This window comes from Hyperoodon ampullatus (assembly GCF_949752795.1).
Source record: "Hyperoodon ampullatus genome assembly, chromosome: 19".
NCBI lineage: Eukaryota > Metazoa > Chordata > Mammalia > Artiodactyla > Ziphiidae > Hyperoodon > Hyperoodon ampullatus.
The window spans coordinates 51,672,631-51,689,076 of NC_136932.1; the positions used below are offsets into that span (position 1 = coordinate 51,672,631).

The following is a 16,446-nucleotide window of genomic DNA, read 5'->3' on the forward strand; positions in this document are numbered from 1 at the left end:
ATTTGAGTCTTCTATCTTTTTTTCATAGTCTGTCTAGTAAAGAATGTCAATTTTGTTGATCATTTCAAAGAAACAACTTTGGTTTCATTGATGTTTTTCTCTATTGTTTTTCTGTTTTCTATTCCATTTCTCTCTGCTCTAGTCTTTATTGTTTCCTTCCTTCTGGTAGCTTTGGGTTTAGTTTGCTCTTCTTTTTCTTGTTCCTTAAGTTTTAAAGTTATGTTGTTGATTTAAAATCTTTCTTTCTTTCTTCTTTCTGTTTTTTGGCCACGCCATGTGGCTTGCAGGATCTTAGTTCCGTGACTAGGGATTGAACCCAGGCCATGGAACTGAAAGCGCTGAGTCCTAAGCATTGGGCTGCCAGGGAGCTCTCTCTTGTTTTTTAACGGGAATGTTTATAACTGTAATGTTCCCCCTTATTTCTACTTTCACTGCATCCCATGAGTTTTGGTGTGGTTTGTTTTCATTTGTCATTCAGTATTTTCTAATTTTCCTTGTGGTTTCTTCTTTGATCTATTGGTTGTTTAAAAGTGTGTTGTTTAATTTCCACAGTTTCTTCCAGTTTTCCTTCAGTTGTTGATTTTTAATTTCATCCTGTTGCAGACAGAGAAGGTACTTTGTATCACATCTATCTTTTTAAACCTATTGAGACTTAATTTGTGGCCTAATGTATGCTGTCTTGGAAAATATCCCATGTGCACTTGAGAAGAATGTGTATGATATTGTTGTTGGGTGGAGTGTTCTGTGTATGTCTGCTAGATCTAGTTGCTCTATTGTGTTGTTTAAATCCTTTATTTCCTTGATTATCTCTGTCTAATTGTTCTATCCATTATTATGAGTGGGTTATTGAAGTTTCCAACTATTATTGTGGAACTGTCTATTTCTACCTTCAATTCTGTCAACTTTTGCTTCATATATTTTGATGGTCATTAGGTGTATAAATGTTTATAATTATCTCTTGTATTAAACCTTTTATTTTTCTTTTGTATTTTTGTGGGGGATTTTTTTTTTTTTTTTTTTTTTTTTTTTGCGGTACGCGGGCCTCTCGCTGTTGTGGTCTCTCCCGTTGCGGAGCACAGGCTCCGGACGCGCAGGCCCAGCGGCCATGGCTCACGGGCCCAGCCGCTCCGCGGCACGTGGGATCTTCCCGGACCGGGGCACGAACCCGCGTCCCCTGCATCGGCAGGCGGACTCCCAACCACTGCGCCACCAGGGAAGCCCTGTGGGGGATTTTTTTTGGTGTTTAGTTGTGTTTTTATAGTGAGATGTCTAAATTTCTTTCTCATTTCCTTTTGTATATTTTCTATAGCTATTTTCTTAGTTACCATGGGTATTATGTTTAACATGCTAAAGTTATAACACCATAATTTGAATTTATACTAGCTTAACTTCAGTAACATCAAAACTGTGCTCCTTTACAGGTCCGTCCTTACCTCTTGGTCGCTGATGTCACAAAATCACACCTTAATACATTGTGTGCCCCAAAGCATACACTAATAATTATTTTAAATGCATTAGTCTCTTAAATTATGTGAAAACAAGATTTGGAGTTACAAACCAACGTAACAATAATACTAGTTTTTAGATTAACAATTGTTTCTTTTCTTTAAATGTATTAGTCTCTTAGATCTTATAGAAAACAAAAAATAAGTTATAAATCATTATTACAATAATGCTAGTTTTTGTAATTACCCATATATTTACCATTATTGAAATCTTTACTTCTCTATATGGGTTCGAGTTACTGTCTGTGTCCTTTCATTTCGCCTTGAAAGGACTCCCTTGGTTGCAGGGGAGGTCTAGTGGTAATGTACTCTCTCAGCTTTTGTTTATCTGGGAATGTATTAATTTCTCCCTCTCTTTTGAAGGACAGCTTTGCTGGATATAGGATTCTTGGTTGATAGCTTTTTATTTTAGCTCTTTGACTATATTGGCCCACAGACTTCTGGCCTCCAAAGTTTCTGATGAGAAATCTGCTTATAATCTTACTGAGGTTTTCTTGTATGTGATGAGTCATTTTTCTCTTGCTGCTTTCAAGATTCTCTCCTTGTCTTTTGACATTTAAAAGTTTGATTATAAAGTATGTCTATGTTGGTCACTTTGAGTTTGTCTCACTTGGAGTTTGTTAAGCTTCTTTTTTGTTTATATTCATGTGTTTCATCAAATTTGGGAAGTTTTCAGCCATTATTTCTTCAAATATTTTCTCACTTCTCCTTCTGAGAGCTCACAATACATATTTTGGTCTTCTTGATGGTGTCCCACAGCTCAGTCTCTGTTCACTTTTCTTCAATCTGTTTTCTTTCTGTTCTCAGACTTGATAATTTACATGTTGTGTCTTAAAGTTTGCAGATTCTTTCTTCTGTTCAAGTTTGCCTTTAAGTCCCCTAGTGAATTTTTCATTTCAGTTATTGTACTTTTCAGCTCCAGAATTTCTTTTTGGTTTCTTTTTAGGTTTTCTATTTCTTTATTCATATTTCCATTTTATTTAGACATTGTTTTCTTGACTTTCTCCCCATCTTCCTTTCGTTCCTTGAGTATCTATTAAACAGTTGTTTTAACATTTTTGTCTAGAATATCTGCTGTCTGGTATTTTTTAGGAACAGTTTCTGTTGGTTTATTTTATTTTATTTTATTTTTTGAAATGGCCATACTTTCCTCTTGCTTTGTATGCCTTGTGATCTTTTGTTGAAAACTGGACATTTGATTCTAATAATGTGGTAACTCTGGAAATCAGATTCTCTTTCTTCCCAGAATTTGATGCTTTCTTATTATGATTTTTTTTTTTTTGCGGTGCGCGGGCCTCTCACTGTTGTGGCCTCTCCCGCTGTGGAGCACAGGCTCCGGACGCGCAGGCCCAGCGGCCATGGCTCACAGGCCCAGCCGCTCCACGGCATGCGGGATCTTCCCGGACCAGGGCACGAACCCGTGTCCCCTGCATCGGCAGGTGGACTCCCAACCACTGCGCCACCAGGGAAGCCCGTGATTTTTGTTTTTTTGACTGTTGTAGGCTGTCTCTGTGCTGAAGGTCAACCTGAGGTATAAACTTTAGGTCTCTTCAAGTCTTTTCCTGAGTCTTCCTCTGGGCATGTTAAGTCACTTTCTAATTTTTCCCTGTATATGCAGTGGTTTTTGAATGTACTAGTGTTTAGTGTCTGGCTCCCAAACGGGGGAAAAAGGAAAATGAAGGGGGCATAAAAAGGCACTGGTTCTTTAAGTCCCCCAGAAGTCACTTCAGCTAGAGGGGGAGGGACTTGCAACAATGAGAGGAGGTGTAACAACTGTGTCTGTCTGCCTCTTTGTCTCCACCTGTGTGATCAGAAAACAGCAATCAGTGATCAGAGCACAGATCCCCAGTGTTTGGAAGACAGGGTTGTTTTTGCCCACTTGGCTCTCACAACCTGCATGTGTGTTGCTCCAGGAACATGTACACAGTTGGGTGATAACTGCCATGTAACTGAGGGTGGTGGATGGATAGCTGCTGCTATACTAAGAAATGCAATTGATCATAATTAACCACAATTAACCTCCAAAGTCTGCCCCTGGAAGTTGCAAGCTTTCAATAGATTCCAGTATTCCAAAATAGTTACATCAGACAGATTCTGCCAGTGCAATTGTTGTCCAGGTGGGGAGACAGAGTCCTAGTACTTCCTACTTTACCATCTTCCCAGAATCCTCTTCTGTAAGGTGATTTTTTTTTTTTTTTTTTGTGGTATGCGGGCCTCTCACTGTTGTGGCCTCTCCCGTTGCAGAGCACAGGCTCCGGATGCGCAGGCTCAGCGGCCATGGCTCACGGGCCCAGCCACTCCGCGGCATGTGGGATCTTCCCAGACCGGGGCACGAACCCGTGTCCCCTGCATTGGCAGGTGGACTCTCAACCACTGCACCACCAAAGAAGCCCTGTGAAGTGATTTTTTTAAGACCACAGGAATATCCTGTTTTTGAATAATCTCTTACCCAGTGGTTTTAACATACATTTATGATTCTTGGCTGTATCAATTATCACACTGCTGTTTGTAAAATGAAATATGTTTCTAATTGCTTCATTCTAGGCTGTAATTATTTTGAGATTTTTCTGTCTAAAACTACCTTTATCCTCACAGTTGTTGAAACATTGATTGGATCTCGAATTTTAGGTTTGAAATAATTTTCCTTCAGAATTTTGAAGGCATTGTTTCACTATCTTCAGGCTTCCACTGTTTTTGTTGGTAAGTCTGAAGGGCATTCTGATTCTTGCTCCTTTGTATGTGGCCTTTCTTTCCTCTCTGGAGGCTTATAGGATCTTCTCTTTGTCTTCAGTTTTTTTTTGTTTTTGTTTTTTTCAGTACGCGGGCCTCTCACTGTTGTGGCCTCTCCTGTTGCGGGGCACAGGCTCCGGATGCGCAGGCTCAGCGGCCATGGCTCATGGGCCCAGCTGCTCCACGGCATGTGGGATCTTCCCGGACCGGGACATGAACCCGTGTCCCCTCCATCGGCAGGCAGACTCTCAACCACTGCACCACCAGGGAAGCCCATTTCTTTTCATTTTTTTTTCTTTATTCTGTTCTGTGGCAGTGAATTCCACCATTCTGTCTTCCAGGTTACTTATCCATTCTTCTGCCTCAGTTATGCTGCTATTGATTCCTTCTAGTGTATTTTTCATTTCAATTATTGTATTGTTTATCTCTTTGTTTGTTTTTTAATTCTTCTAGGTGTTTGTTCTTTAAATCTTCTAGGTCTTTGTTAAACATTTCTTGCGTCTTCTTGGTCTTTGTCTCCATTCTTTTTCCGAGGTCCTGGATCATCTTCACTATCATTATTCTGAATTCTTTTTCTGGAAGGTTGCCTATCTCCACTTCATTTAGTTTTTCTGGGGTTTTATCTTGTTCCTTCATCTGGTACATAGTCCTCTGCCTTTTCATTTTGTTTGTCTTTCCGTGAATGTGGTTTTTGTTCCACAGGCTGCAGGATTGTAGTTCTTCTTGCTTCTGCTGGTGGATGAGGCTGTTTCCATCCTTTTGTCTTTTTATTCTGATTTATGATAGATTTTTCTTAACTTTATCTTCTAACTCTGTTTTGAGTGTTTTCATTGATGTGATTGTATTTTTTTTTTTTTTTTTTTTTTTTTTGCGGTACGCGGGCCTCTCACTGTCGTGGCCTCTCCCGTTGCGGAGCACAGGATCCAGACGCGCAGGCTCAGCGGCCATGGCTCACGGGCCCAGCCGCTCCGCGGCATGTGGGATCCTCCCCGACCGGGGCACGAACCCGTGTCCCCTGCATCGGCAGGCGGACTCTCAACCACTGTGCCACCAGGGAAACCCTGTGATTGTATTTTTAACTTTTGAGAACTCTTTCTTTTCTTTAAATGTTTCTCTTTAAAATATCCCATTGTGTTTCATGTAAGTAATATCTTCTCTTAGTTCTCTCAGGATAATGATAGTCTTTTAAAATCAAAATTTTTAATTTTTTTTGAATTTTTTTTTTTTTTTTTTTTTTGTGGTATGCGGGCCTCTCACTGCTGTGGCCTCTCCCGTTGCGGAGCACAGGCTCCGGACGCGCAGGCTCAGCAGCCATGGCTCACGGGCCCAGCCGCTCCGCGGCACATGGGATCCTCCCAGACCGGGGCACGAACCCGTATCCCCTGCATCGGCAGGCGGACTCTCAACCACTGCGCCACCAGGGAGGCCCTTTTTTTTGAATTTTGAAGTGACTTTAGACTTACAGGAAAGTTGCAAAGAGAGTACATAAGAGTACATAAGTTTCCTGCATACCCTTCACTAGGCTTCCCTTAATGTTAATATCTTATATAGTTGCAGTACTTTTGTCAATACCAAGAAGTTAACATTTGTTCAGTACTATTAATTAAACTATAGACTTTACTCAGGTTTCCCCAGTTTTTTTTAAAACTGATGTTTTTTTTTAATTGTTGTTGTTGTTGTTCCAGGATCTAATCCAAGAAACTGCATTGCATTTAGTGATGATGTCTCCTTAGTCTCCCCTGATCTGTGACAGTTTCTTAGTCTTTTTTTTTTTTTTTGCAGTATGCGGGCCTCTCACTGCTGTGGCCTCTCCCGCTGCGGAGCACAGGCTCTGGACGCGCAGGCTCAGCGGCCATGGCTCATGGGCCCAGCCGCTCCGCGGCATGTGGGATCTTCCCGGACCGGGGCACGAACCCGTGTCCCCTGCATCGGCAGGCGGACTCTCAACCACTGCGCCACCAGGGAAGCCCTAGTCTTTTTTTTTTTAATGACCTTGACAGTTTTGAAGGGGACTGTTCAAGTGTTTTGTAGAATGTCCTTTAATTCACATTTGTCTGATGTTTTCTCATGATTATACTAGGGTTATGTGTTTCGGGGGAAAATACCACAGAAGTCAGGTTGCCCTCCTCCCCTCCCCTCCCCCTAATTTTAAATTTTTTTTTTTGGCATAATCTCTTCAAGTTGCATTTTTTTCTACAGGTAGTCATTACTTTTTAAAAATTCTTTCATGTTGGAGGTTTTTCTCAGACATCTAGTAATCCTTAATTGACTGCTACAATTTAAGAGAGAGGATTGAAAAACTGATTCAAGATTATGAAAATATAAATGAGGCTTGTTGACTATTAATTTCACTGTGAGTGATCTGATTGGGCATCTTAATTTGGAATCTCTAATGTTCTACTTGAGGTGTTTTTTCGTTGGTCTGGTTAGATTCTGCAAAGAAGGATCCTTCAGTTTCCCTCCTGGAGGGTGAAAATTAGGGAAAGAAGGCTGGGAGGTCTTACTCAGTATGTTTACTTAATCTCTCCATTTTCAATATGGTGCCCTCCCCTTTACTGTTGCTGGCATCCCTCAGCCTAGAAACCCTCCATTTAACCCTCTCTAGAGTATAAATCTTCAGTCTCTTAACAAGATGGTAGAGCAGCAGGCACCTGGCTTTTTACAGCTGGGAAGAAAATCTAAGGATCTGAAGCTTCTGAAACGGAATTTCAGCCAGTCCTCTTCATAGTTCCATCTTTCACTTCCACTTCCTGGACATTTTGGAGATTCTATGATGTAAATTTTATTTATTATAAGTTTACCACAGATGACTCATGATTTAGTTTTCTTCGGTTTGTGTAGTCATTTATCACTCTTCCATCTGCCTTCTAAGAAAATTATCTTGCTATTGTCTCCCCTGACTTTTTTGGGGGGAGGTGGGAAGGAGTGTCTTTCTATGGCTTATGGCTTTAAAAAAATTCCTTGACTGTTGTTTTAGTGGGATTTCAGGCAGGAGCAAAAGTGGATATGTGTTCAACCTACCATCCTTATCCAAAATTTTGGCAAGACTTCATTAAAGTTTTCTTGAAAGGTGAGAAGTTTGTACCAGCTTCCTCCTTGATAAATATTCTATATCCCTGGACTGAGAAATGAGGAATAGGACAGATAAGTACAGCATGTTATTTTCTCTGACTATTATACCCTAAAGAAATACGTTGCTGTTTGTTTTTTTTTTTTCCTTTTTGCCACCCCGTGTAGTTCCCTGAGCAGGGATTGAAGATTGAATCCAGGCCCTGGCAGCGGAAGCACAGAGTTCTAACCACTGGACCACTGGGGAATTCCCTCTACCATCTAGGTCTTTAAAAAAATTTATTTATTTATTTTGGCTGTGCTGGGCCTTAGTTGTGGCAGGCAGGATCTTCATTGTGGCATGTGGGATATTTAGTTGCAGCATGTGGGATCATTTAGTTGCAGCATGTGGACTTCTTAGCTGCGGCATGCAGGCTTCTTAGTTGCGGCATGCATGCAGGATCTAGTTCCCTGACCAGGGATAGAACCCGGGCCCCTTGCAATGGGAGTGCAGAATCTTACCCACTGCACCACCAGTGAAGTCCCCATCTAGGTCTTTATTCAGTGTTTTCTTCTACATGGAATGCTCCTTCCTCTCCCTCCTTGCTTTCCTCTCCCTCCTTGCTTTTCTCCCTAGTTCTCCATTGCTAATGCCTTCCCACTCCAAGCAGTCTTCTTTGATCTTTGTCCTCACCATTACCACCTCCAAGTTTGGATAATGTACCCTTCTTTTATGTTTCTACACCTAGCAATTATTATACTACTGTAATTGTTTATTTAAGTGTCCACAGCCACTTAGCCAGGGACCAAATCTTATTTATCTTTGAATATACATTATTTATCTCACAAGTTGGAACACAAGTCCTTGTCATTTTAAAATTCAAAACTTGCAGGAAAATAAAATATGGCTTAAAAAAACTGTATAATTCTCTTATGGATACTGAATTAATACCAAAATCCATTTAAGAGTTCATCAATAAAATGACAAAAATGAAGAGGAAAAGTCAGTGATTCTTTTTGAATAAATTTCAGTGAAGTTACTGTGGCTTAAAGAGCAAGGATATGTTGTGTTAGGTTGGATACTTTTATCAGTGTCTATGAAGACTAATTGCTGCCTCTTTAATTAGAATTGCTTGGAAAATACCATGTCATTTGAATTCAAGGAGAACATGACTAAGTTTGGTAAAATCTGTTCTATTTTATTTAGAGAAATATCTAAATAAATAAGTGCATTATCTATAATTAGCTTTACCTCATTTTTCAGGAACATGGAAAGCCTTCTGCAGATATTTTCAAGAGTCCCCAAATAAAAGTTCAAGAACATATACAGTTGATCTTTGAGTAACAGGGGTTTGAACTGCATGGGTCCACTTACACGTGGATATTTTTTTCAATAGTAAATACTGCAATTACTACAAGAACCAAGGTTGGTCACATCTTTGGATGCTGAATCTTGAATTTGAAGGAACCACGTATACGGAGGGCCCACTCTAAGTTATACACAGCTTTTTGACTGTGTGGAGGGTCAGCACCCCTAACTACTGCTGTTGTTCAAGGGTCAATTATATGTATTTTTAAATAAAAGAAAATTTGACATTGGCAACATTTGGTATAATGAAGGAAATGTTTATTTGGCTAAGCAGAGTATATCCTACAACTGGATCTGTGGAAAGGCCTTCTTTTGGAGGTGATAAGACAGCAGCTATATGAGCCTTCCCCAGGGGTCAATTCCATTATTTGTCCACTTAGAGGAAAAGTCTTAGCCTAATTCATGGCAAGGCTTTAGGAATACCAAACTTGTATGCAAGCAAAATTTTTGTGAGGGTACATTTTTGTCAGGAAAGTGTCCATAGCTTTTATTAGATTTCTAGTAGTGTCTTGACCTAAGAAAATTTAAGAGCCATTGGTTTAGGTACTTAACTCACTGTGCTTGTTTGAGGGCATAAAGTAGAGGGGGCAGAAGAGTGAGGATTAATTGTGGCTTTAAGACTTAACTCTCTGGGACTCCCCTGGCCGTCCAGTGGTTAAGACTCCGAGCTCCCAATGCAGGGGGACATGGGTTCAATCTCTGGTTGGGGAACTAAGATCCCACATGCTGCATGGAACAACCAAAAAAAAAAAACCCAAATACACACACACACACACACACACACACACACAAAAGACAACATTTTGGTATATGTATAACTGATTCACTTTGCTATACACCTGAAACTAGCACAACATGTAAATCAACTATACTCCAATAAAAATTTTTAAAAAATACTTAACTTTTTGGACACAACTCATAATAAGATGACATTAATGTCTGACATATATATATATATATATAACTGATACAGAATTTTACAAAACAGTATTTATCCTTATGATGTATGGTGAACTCTTAACATTTTCTATTCTATTGAATATTTAATTTTTAAAATGTTGGTTATAACCCATTAACTTAATTTCTTAGTATTCTGATTATTGGTAACCCATAGTTTGAAAAGCACTGGTTTAGTGCTTGTAAAACCCTTTCCTATACTCTCAGACCTCACAGCAGTCCCATGAGGTACATATGACCTCTTTTTATTTTTACAGATGAGGTGACTCAGAGATGGTAAGTGACTTGTTCAAGTTTGCACTGCCAGTAACGTGTCAGAGTCAGAGTGTGATCTTGGTCCTAGGTTTTGACTCCAGCTCCCCTGACACCTTTTGTTACATCCCATCCAAACTACATACTTTTCCCTTCCTCTTCTCACTCCCTTCTCTACCACAATTGTAGGGAATAGTATTAGCTCAGACTACACAATTGAGTACATCCTAATTTGGCAGTTGGCATACCTGCACTGTCCCCAGTCCTGTTGCTTGTCGTTTGGGGTCCTCTCTTAGAAGTTCTGGATTTCCCTGTCAGTGTAAAGAAGTTCTTTCCTTCTTTATTCTTCTCCACCCTAGACCAGTGGTTTTCAAGCCTGGATGTAATCAACTGTGGAACTTAATATTCAAATATCTGGGTCTCCAGCAGGGATTCTTTTTTTTTTTTTTTTGGCTGCATTGGTTCTTCGTTGCTGTGGGTGGGCTTTCTCTAGTTGCGGTGAGCGGAGGCTACTCTTCATTGCGGTGTGCGGGCTTCTCATTGGGGTGGCTTCTCTTGTTGTGGAGCACGGGCTCTAGGCGCGTGGGCTCAGTAGTTGTGACTCAGGGGCTCTAGAGCTCAAGGCTCAGTAGTTGTGGCGCACGGGCTTAGTTGCTCCGCGGCATGTGGGATCTTCCTGGACCAGGGCTCAAACCCATGTCCCCTGCATTGGCAGGCGGATTCTTAACCACTGCGCCACCAGGGAAGCCTTCAAGCAGGGATTCTGATTCAGAAGATCTGGAATGGAGTTTAGACATTTTTTTAAATAATTTTTTTATTGAAGTATAGTTGATGTACAGTATTGTATGTTACAGGTGTACAATATAGTGATTTACAATTTTTAAAGGTTATACTCCATTTATAGTTACTATAAAATATTGGCTAGGGACTTCCTTGACGCAGTGGTTAAGAATCCGCCTGCCAATGTAGGGAACATGGGTTTGAGCCCTGGTCCGGGAAGATCCCACATGCCGCGGAGCAACTAAGCCCGTGTGCCACAACTACTGAGCCTGCATTCTAGAGCCCGTGAGCCACAACTACCGCAGCCCGCGTGCCTAGAGCCTGTGCTCCGCAACAAAGAGAAGCCACCGCAATGAGAAGCACGCACACTGCAACAAAGAGTAGACCCCACTCGCCACAACTAGAGAAGGCCTGCGCACAGCAACAAAGACCCAACGCAGCCAAAAAATAAAAAGTATATATATTGGCTATATTTCCTGTGTTGTACAATATATCCTTGTAGCTTATTTTATACATAACAGTTTGTACCTCTTAATCCCCTACCCCATTATTGCCCTCCCCCTTCCCTCTCCCCACTGGTAAGCAGTAGTTTCTTCTTGCTATCTGTGAGTCTGCTTCTTTTTTGTTATATTCACTAGTTTGTTGTATTTTTTAGATTCCGCATATAAGTGATATCATACAGTATTTGTCTTTCTCTGTCTGACTTATTTCACTAAGCATAATACCTTCCAAATCCATCCGTGTTGTTGCAAATGGTGAAATTTCATTCTGTTTTTAATGGCTGAGTAGTATTCCATTGTATGTATACACCACATCTTCTTTATCCATTCATGTGTTTTTAAAAAGCTCCACAGGTAATTGTTATACGTAGTCAAAGTAGAGAAATTCTACCCCGAATACATTATAATTGTTGGGCATAGAAGGAAAACCAGGATTTGGGAAGTAGCTAGAGATTCTTTGGTTCCTTAGAGTTTAGGGACTTAATAATGAGAGACCTGTCCTCTCCTTGGCTCCCAACCTTTGTGGGTGGGTATAAACATTTGGAAACATGCTTAGAGCCTGACTGAGTTGTTGAGAATCTAGTGGTTCTCTTCTCCCCACTGCCTACTTTTTGATGAAATATTGGAAATCATAGGGTCAGAATGTGTCCGTCAAAGTATACAATTGGAAAAGGCACCTTGTGAAATGGTAAGCTTGGATTATTGTTTAATACTTTTCATGAATAGTAAAGTCTTTGAATGTGTAATGCTTTTGATTTACAGATTTAAACCAATAGTTAAACAACTGAACTTTACACTTCAAGTTAAATAGTATATTTGACCACAGAAATGATACTTTGACTAGTTTTGTACTGTGATGAGCAAAATGGGAATTGATAAAATTTGGGTTTCTTAAAAAAAACATTTCAAATCTCTCTCTTTCTCTCTTTAGTTCTTTTTGGAGGTGGATATCTGCTCAGACAATAAGAATTTTAAGAGGTCAGTTACAAATAATGCTTCTTCATGTTTACAGTGTGATAAAAATTTTATGTTCATGTGCTAAAATATAAAACTGTAGGCTTTTATGTTAAAAGTTGCCTTCTGCAAAAGAATATAGGCAGACTGTAGGTGGAAGGTGGGTTACCTGAAGTGGTTGAGACTGACAGTGGTAGTAATCCACCACCTTTTCTCTTCAATTCAGGCCTGGAATCAGTGGAAATGGGACGGGCTGTGGAGTAGCTTCTAGAGTGTCTGGACAGCTTCTCAGTGATTTTCCATACACGACCTCTCTTTTCTGTGGTTTGTAGGCTTGTGCCTGGGAATACCACTCAGTGGAGCTGCCGGTTGGTGGACAGGCTCTTTAGCTGTTGCACTTTGCTGCTTTCAGTCTCTGGAACCTATAGGTTCCTTCATGTTCTTCTTGGCTAGGAAAGAAAAATTTGAAGTTGACCTTATGGAACCTTTCATTTATTCGTTAATCCTTTTTCTTTTCCCATGGAAGAAAGGAGAATTGCTCCTTTCTCAGTGAGTTCTATTTTTTTGTGTAGTTATCTAATTTTGCTTAGACTATAAACTAGAATCTGTCCCTGAGTGCCTTATTTCTCTTGTGAAGAAGGCAGCTATTATTTTCTGTTAGTTGAGATGAAATTTGGAAAAAATTTTTTTAATCTATTATTTTTAAGCTTGATTATTCACTGCTCTAAAATGAGAAAGAAGTAGCCTTTTCACTGCTGTACTTTTTGGTGTTCTTCAGAGTGGTAAATCTGTTAGAACTTTTCCCTCCCTACCTCCTTCTCTCCCTTTTTTCCTTCCGTCCTTTTTTTCTCTTTTTAATGATTTGGTTTTTTTGAAGGTTCTGGAAATGAGCCTCTTTATAAAATTTGGAGACGTTAAAAAAATTTTTTTTAAAGAAACCTAATATTCCAAGGGAGAAATGTGTAGTGATTTATTTATTTAATTTAATTTATTTTTTTGGCCACACCGTGCGGCATGCGGAATCTTAGTTGCCCCACCAGGGATCAAACTGGGGCCCCCCCACCCCGCAGTGGAAGTGTGGAGTCTTAACCACTGGACCGCCCCGAAGTCCCCTGTATGATGAATTTAGACGTCAATTTTTTCCTTTCACATGATACTTTTATATTTGATTCTGTTTTTTTTTTTTTTTTTTTTTTTTTTTTTTTTTTGCCGTACACGGACCTCTCACTGTTGTGGCCTCTCCCGTTGCGGAGCACAGGCTCCGGACACGCAGGCTCAGCGGCCATGGCTCACGGGCCCAGCTGCTCCACGGCATGTGGGATCTTTCCCGACTGGGGCACGAACCTGTGTCCCCTGCATCGGCAGGCGGACTCTCAACCACTGCGCCACCAGGGAAGCCCCAATTCTGGTTTTAAAAATGAAAGTTAGCCTAAGGAATCTCCAACTGGCTTTTAGGAAATGTCTATAGGTATTTTTAGCATTCCTGGCAATTTGTTATTACTGTTTCATTCTTCTAGCACAGTGGTTCTCAAATTTCAGGACTTGTTAAAATATAGATTACTGTGCCCCAACCTGTAGGTTCCAGTACAGTTCGCTAGTCTGCGGTAGAGCCCAGGTGATGTGGTTGCTGTGGTCCGGCAACCACACTTTGCGAACCACTGCTCTAGGGTTTACAGATTCTGTTGTGTTTTTGTAAACGAATAAGCTCTGATTCATAAATTACACCGAAATAATGGCGCACGTGTCGTTTTTAACATATTTAATGATGATTCTCAAATATTTTAAAATCTTGATGTTTTATTATCTAATGTCAAAGAACACTACTGTTTACTTTTATACATCAAAGTGGTTTACAGCATATACAATTATTAATAATAAGTTTATTATTTATTTATAACCTTCTCTGAGGGCACTTCAATATCAGGACTGTGAATCATTACTCTGAATTAAAATCGTTGGTCAGGCTACAAGCTGTTTAACACTACTTTGATGTGTAGTTTTGACTTTTAAATAGCATTTTTGAAATGACAGAATAAATATTGTTTCATTTAGTTTGGGTTTTTATTGTTGTTGTGAGCTTTGAACTATGTTTTGGTCTTTGTTAATTAGTTTGCTAGTGGTTGACAACATCTAATCCTGACTAGTAAGGCCCTGTATCTAGAAAACTGGTACTTAATTGAGATAACACCTCCATAATTTTAATTATAGATTTTAAATTTGATAGTAGATTCACTTTCTCCCTATCAATGTCAGCAATTAGCATATTAGAGTCCAAAACAGACATTTTGGGGTGAATTTTTTTCTTAAGTTTTTAAAAGATAATTAATTAATTAATTAATTAATTAGGTTATGCCAGGTCTTAGTTGTGGCCCATGGGCTCCTTAGTTGTGGCATGCAACCTCTTAGTTGTGGCATGTGTGTGGGATCTAATTCCCTGACCAGGGATCGAACCTGTGCCCCCTGCACTGGGAGCACGGAGTCTTAACCACTGCGCCACCAGCAAAATCCCTGGGGTGAATTTTTAACAGATGTGATTTAAGAAAAAACTCATGGGGAGAAGTAAAGATTTTTTTTAATTAAAAAATACTCATCTGGAGTTTGTTTTAAAGCAAGCTGTGTATGTGTGTAATATATGTATACACGCATTTAGTTTGCCTTATATATGTATGTACATATGTAAATGTACTTCATGTGTGTATATTTATATGTATATACACTTATGTAAAATTCATAGCCTCTCATAGTATAGTGTTTGGAACCAGATGATAGTTATGTAAACACCAAGTTTCAAATGACCACCGCTCTCCCCAAACCCTTACCCTGCATTCTCCCCAATACTAACAACTGAAATCACAGTATCATAACCAGCAGCTTTCACCTACTACAGAGATTTCTCCACTGATCATTATTATCTCTTGGACTTCACTAAATTGATAGATATTGGGAATGGCTTATAGTTTTTAGAGAGAACGTTCTTTGAGGAAAAGGGAACTGATTTTAATTTTTTAGGCATAGTTCCCATGATCTGGGTTTTCTTTTCTTTTAGAAAGCAAAGGCCTTGAAAAAGAATAGCCAAGTAAACTAGTTCTTAAACTCTGCCTTGCTTCCAAGTGCTAGCTGTGGCGTACTAGGTCTAACCTGTGACTTTCCTCAGATACAGGTTATTAACCATAACCTGCTTTTCTCACTTACCCTTCATCTTCTCCATAGCTCTGAGAGATCATTTTGAAGGAATAATGGATGAACCTTCTTCCTTGGCCAAACCTGTGGAGCTCAACCAGCACTCCCGATTCATAATTGGTTCCGTGTCTGAAGATAACTCAGAGGATGAGATTAGCAACCTGGTGAAGCTGGACCTACTGGAGGAGAAGGAGGGCTCTCTGTCACCAGCCTCTGTCTGCTCAGATACGCTCTCTGACTTGGGGATCTCTAGCCTACAGGATGGCTTGGCCTTACACATGAGGTAAGTCAGAGAAGTTTAATGTTTTACTTATTTAATCTGTCCTGTTGGTTTCATTGATCTTGTTCTGAAAAGAGCAAGAATAATTTGAGCCAAGATTTTTTCACCTTTTTCTGTATCATTGGACTTTTTTTTTTTTATTGGATTTTTTGATAAGTGGGAAATGATGTATTTTGCCTGGAGTGCAGGTTTTGAAAGTGTCTTTCCCTAAATGTTCCTCTAAACTTTCTCCCGTTACTCCCACATGCTAGGTCTTTTAGTGAGACCTAGCAAGTAAGAGTGAGGAATTTCAGTCTCCGTACTACTTTGACTAACACTGTTATAACTGTCTGATGATTGATAGGACTTTTGCAGGGGTGGGCAAATTTGTAGTAATCTTTCTTTGAACTGCTTTATCATGTCAGAAAGTTATATTCTAATTCTGGCAGGGCCAGTCTTTATTGAGGAACAAGGGGTTGTTGTAGAGCTCTCCTTTTTCTCTAGAAACACGATTCTCTACATGTAATTGAGAATGTCAGTAAATAGTAACACTAGATTATTCTTATTTATTGATGTTTGATTGTACAACCAGTGTGTGAACTTTTGGTCATTTGCTTTGCATTTCTTGGATTGAAAAGTCTGAATTAGTGGTTCTTGGTTTTTACTGTACATCAGAATCGCTTGGGGGACCTTAAGAAATGAGCCCCATCCCCAGAAATTCTGATTCAGGTGATACTGGCCTGGCTTGGAGCTGGGGCATTTTTTTTTAAAGCTATTTGAGTGAGTCTAATATACAGCCAGGGTTGAGATTATTGGTTAGCCTAGATAAACATAAATTAGGGTGACTATTGCTGCTGTTACTATCTTGGTGCTTCTATAATTAATGGATCATAAAATAATTCAGCTCCTTTT

General features: G+C 39.7%; 1 protein-coding gene across 2 annotated transcripts in view; it reads left to right on the forward strand.

Moving 5' to 3' along the window:
* The window catches only part of ACACA (acetyl-CoA carboxylase alpha), a gene marked incomplete at both ends in the record, with an annotated part of 208,309 nt that overhangs the window by 47,766 nt on the left and 144,097 nt on the right, over window positions 1-16,446 (forward strand). Inside the window, 2 exons of one of the 2 annotated variants that reach the window (XM_079726304.1) lie at window positions 12,073-12,119; window positions 15,306-15,558. In XM_079726304.1, coding sequence (XP_079582430.1) covers window positions 12,073-12,119; window positions 15,306-15,558 — 300 coding nt within the window. Of the gene's footprint in view, window positions 1-12,072; window positions 12,120-15,305; window positions 15,559-16,446 lie in introns of those variants that run through there. The other variant, XM_079726305.1, reaches the window with a different exon arrangement.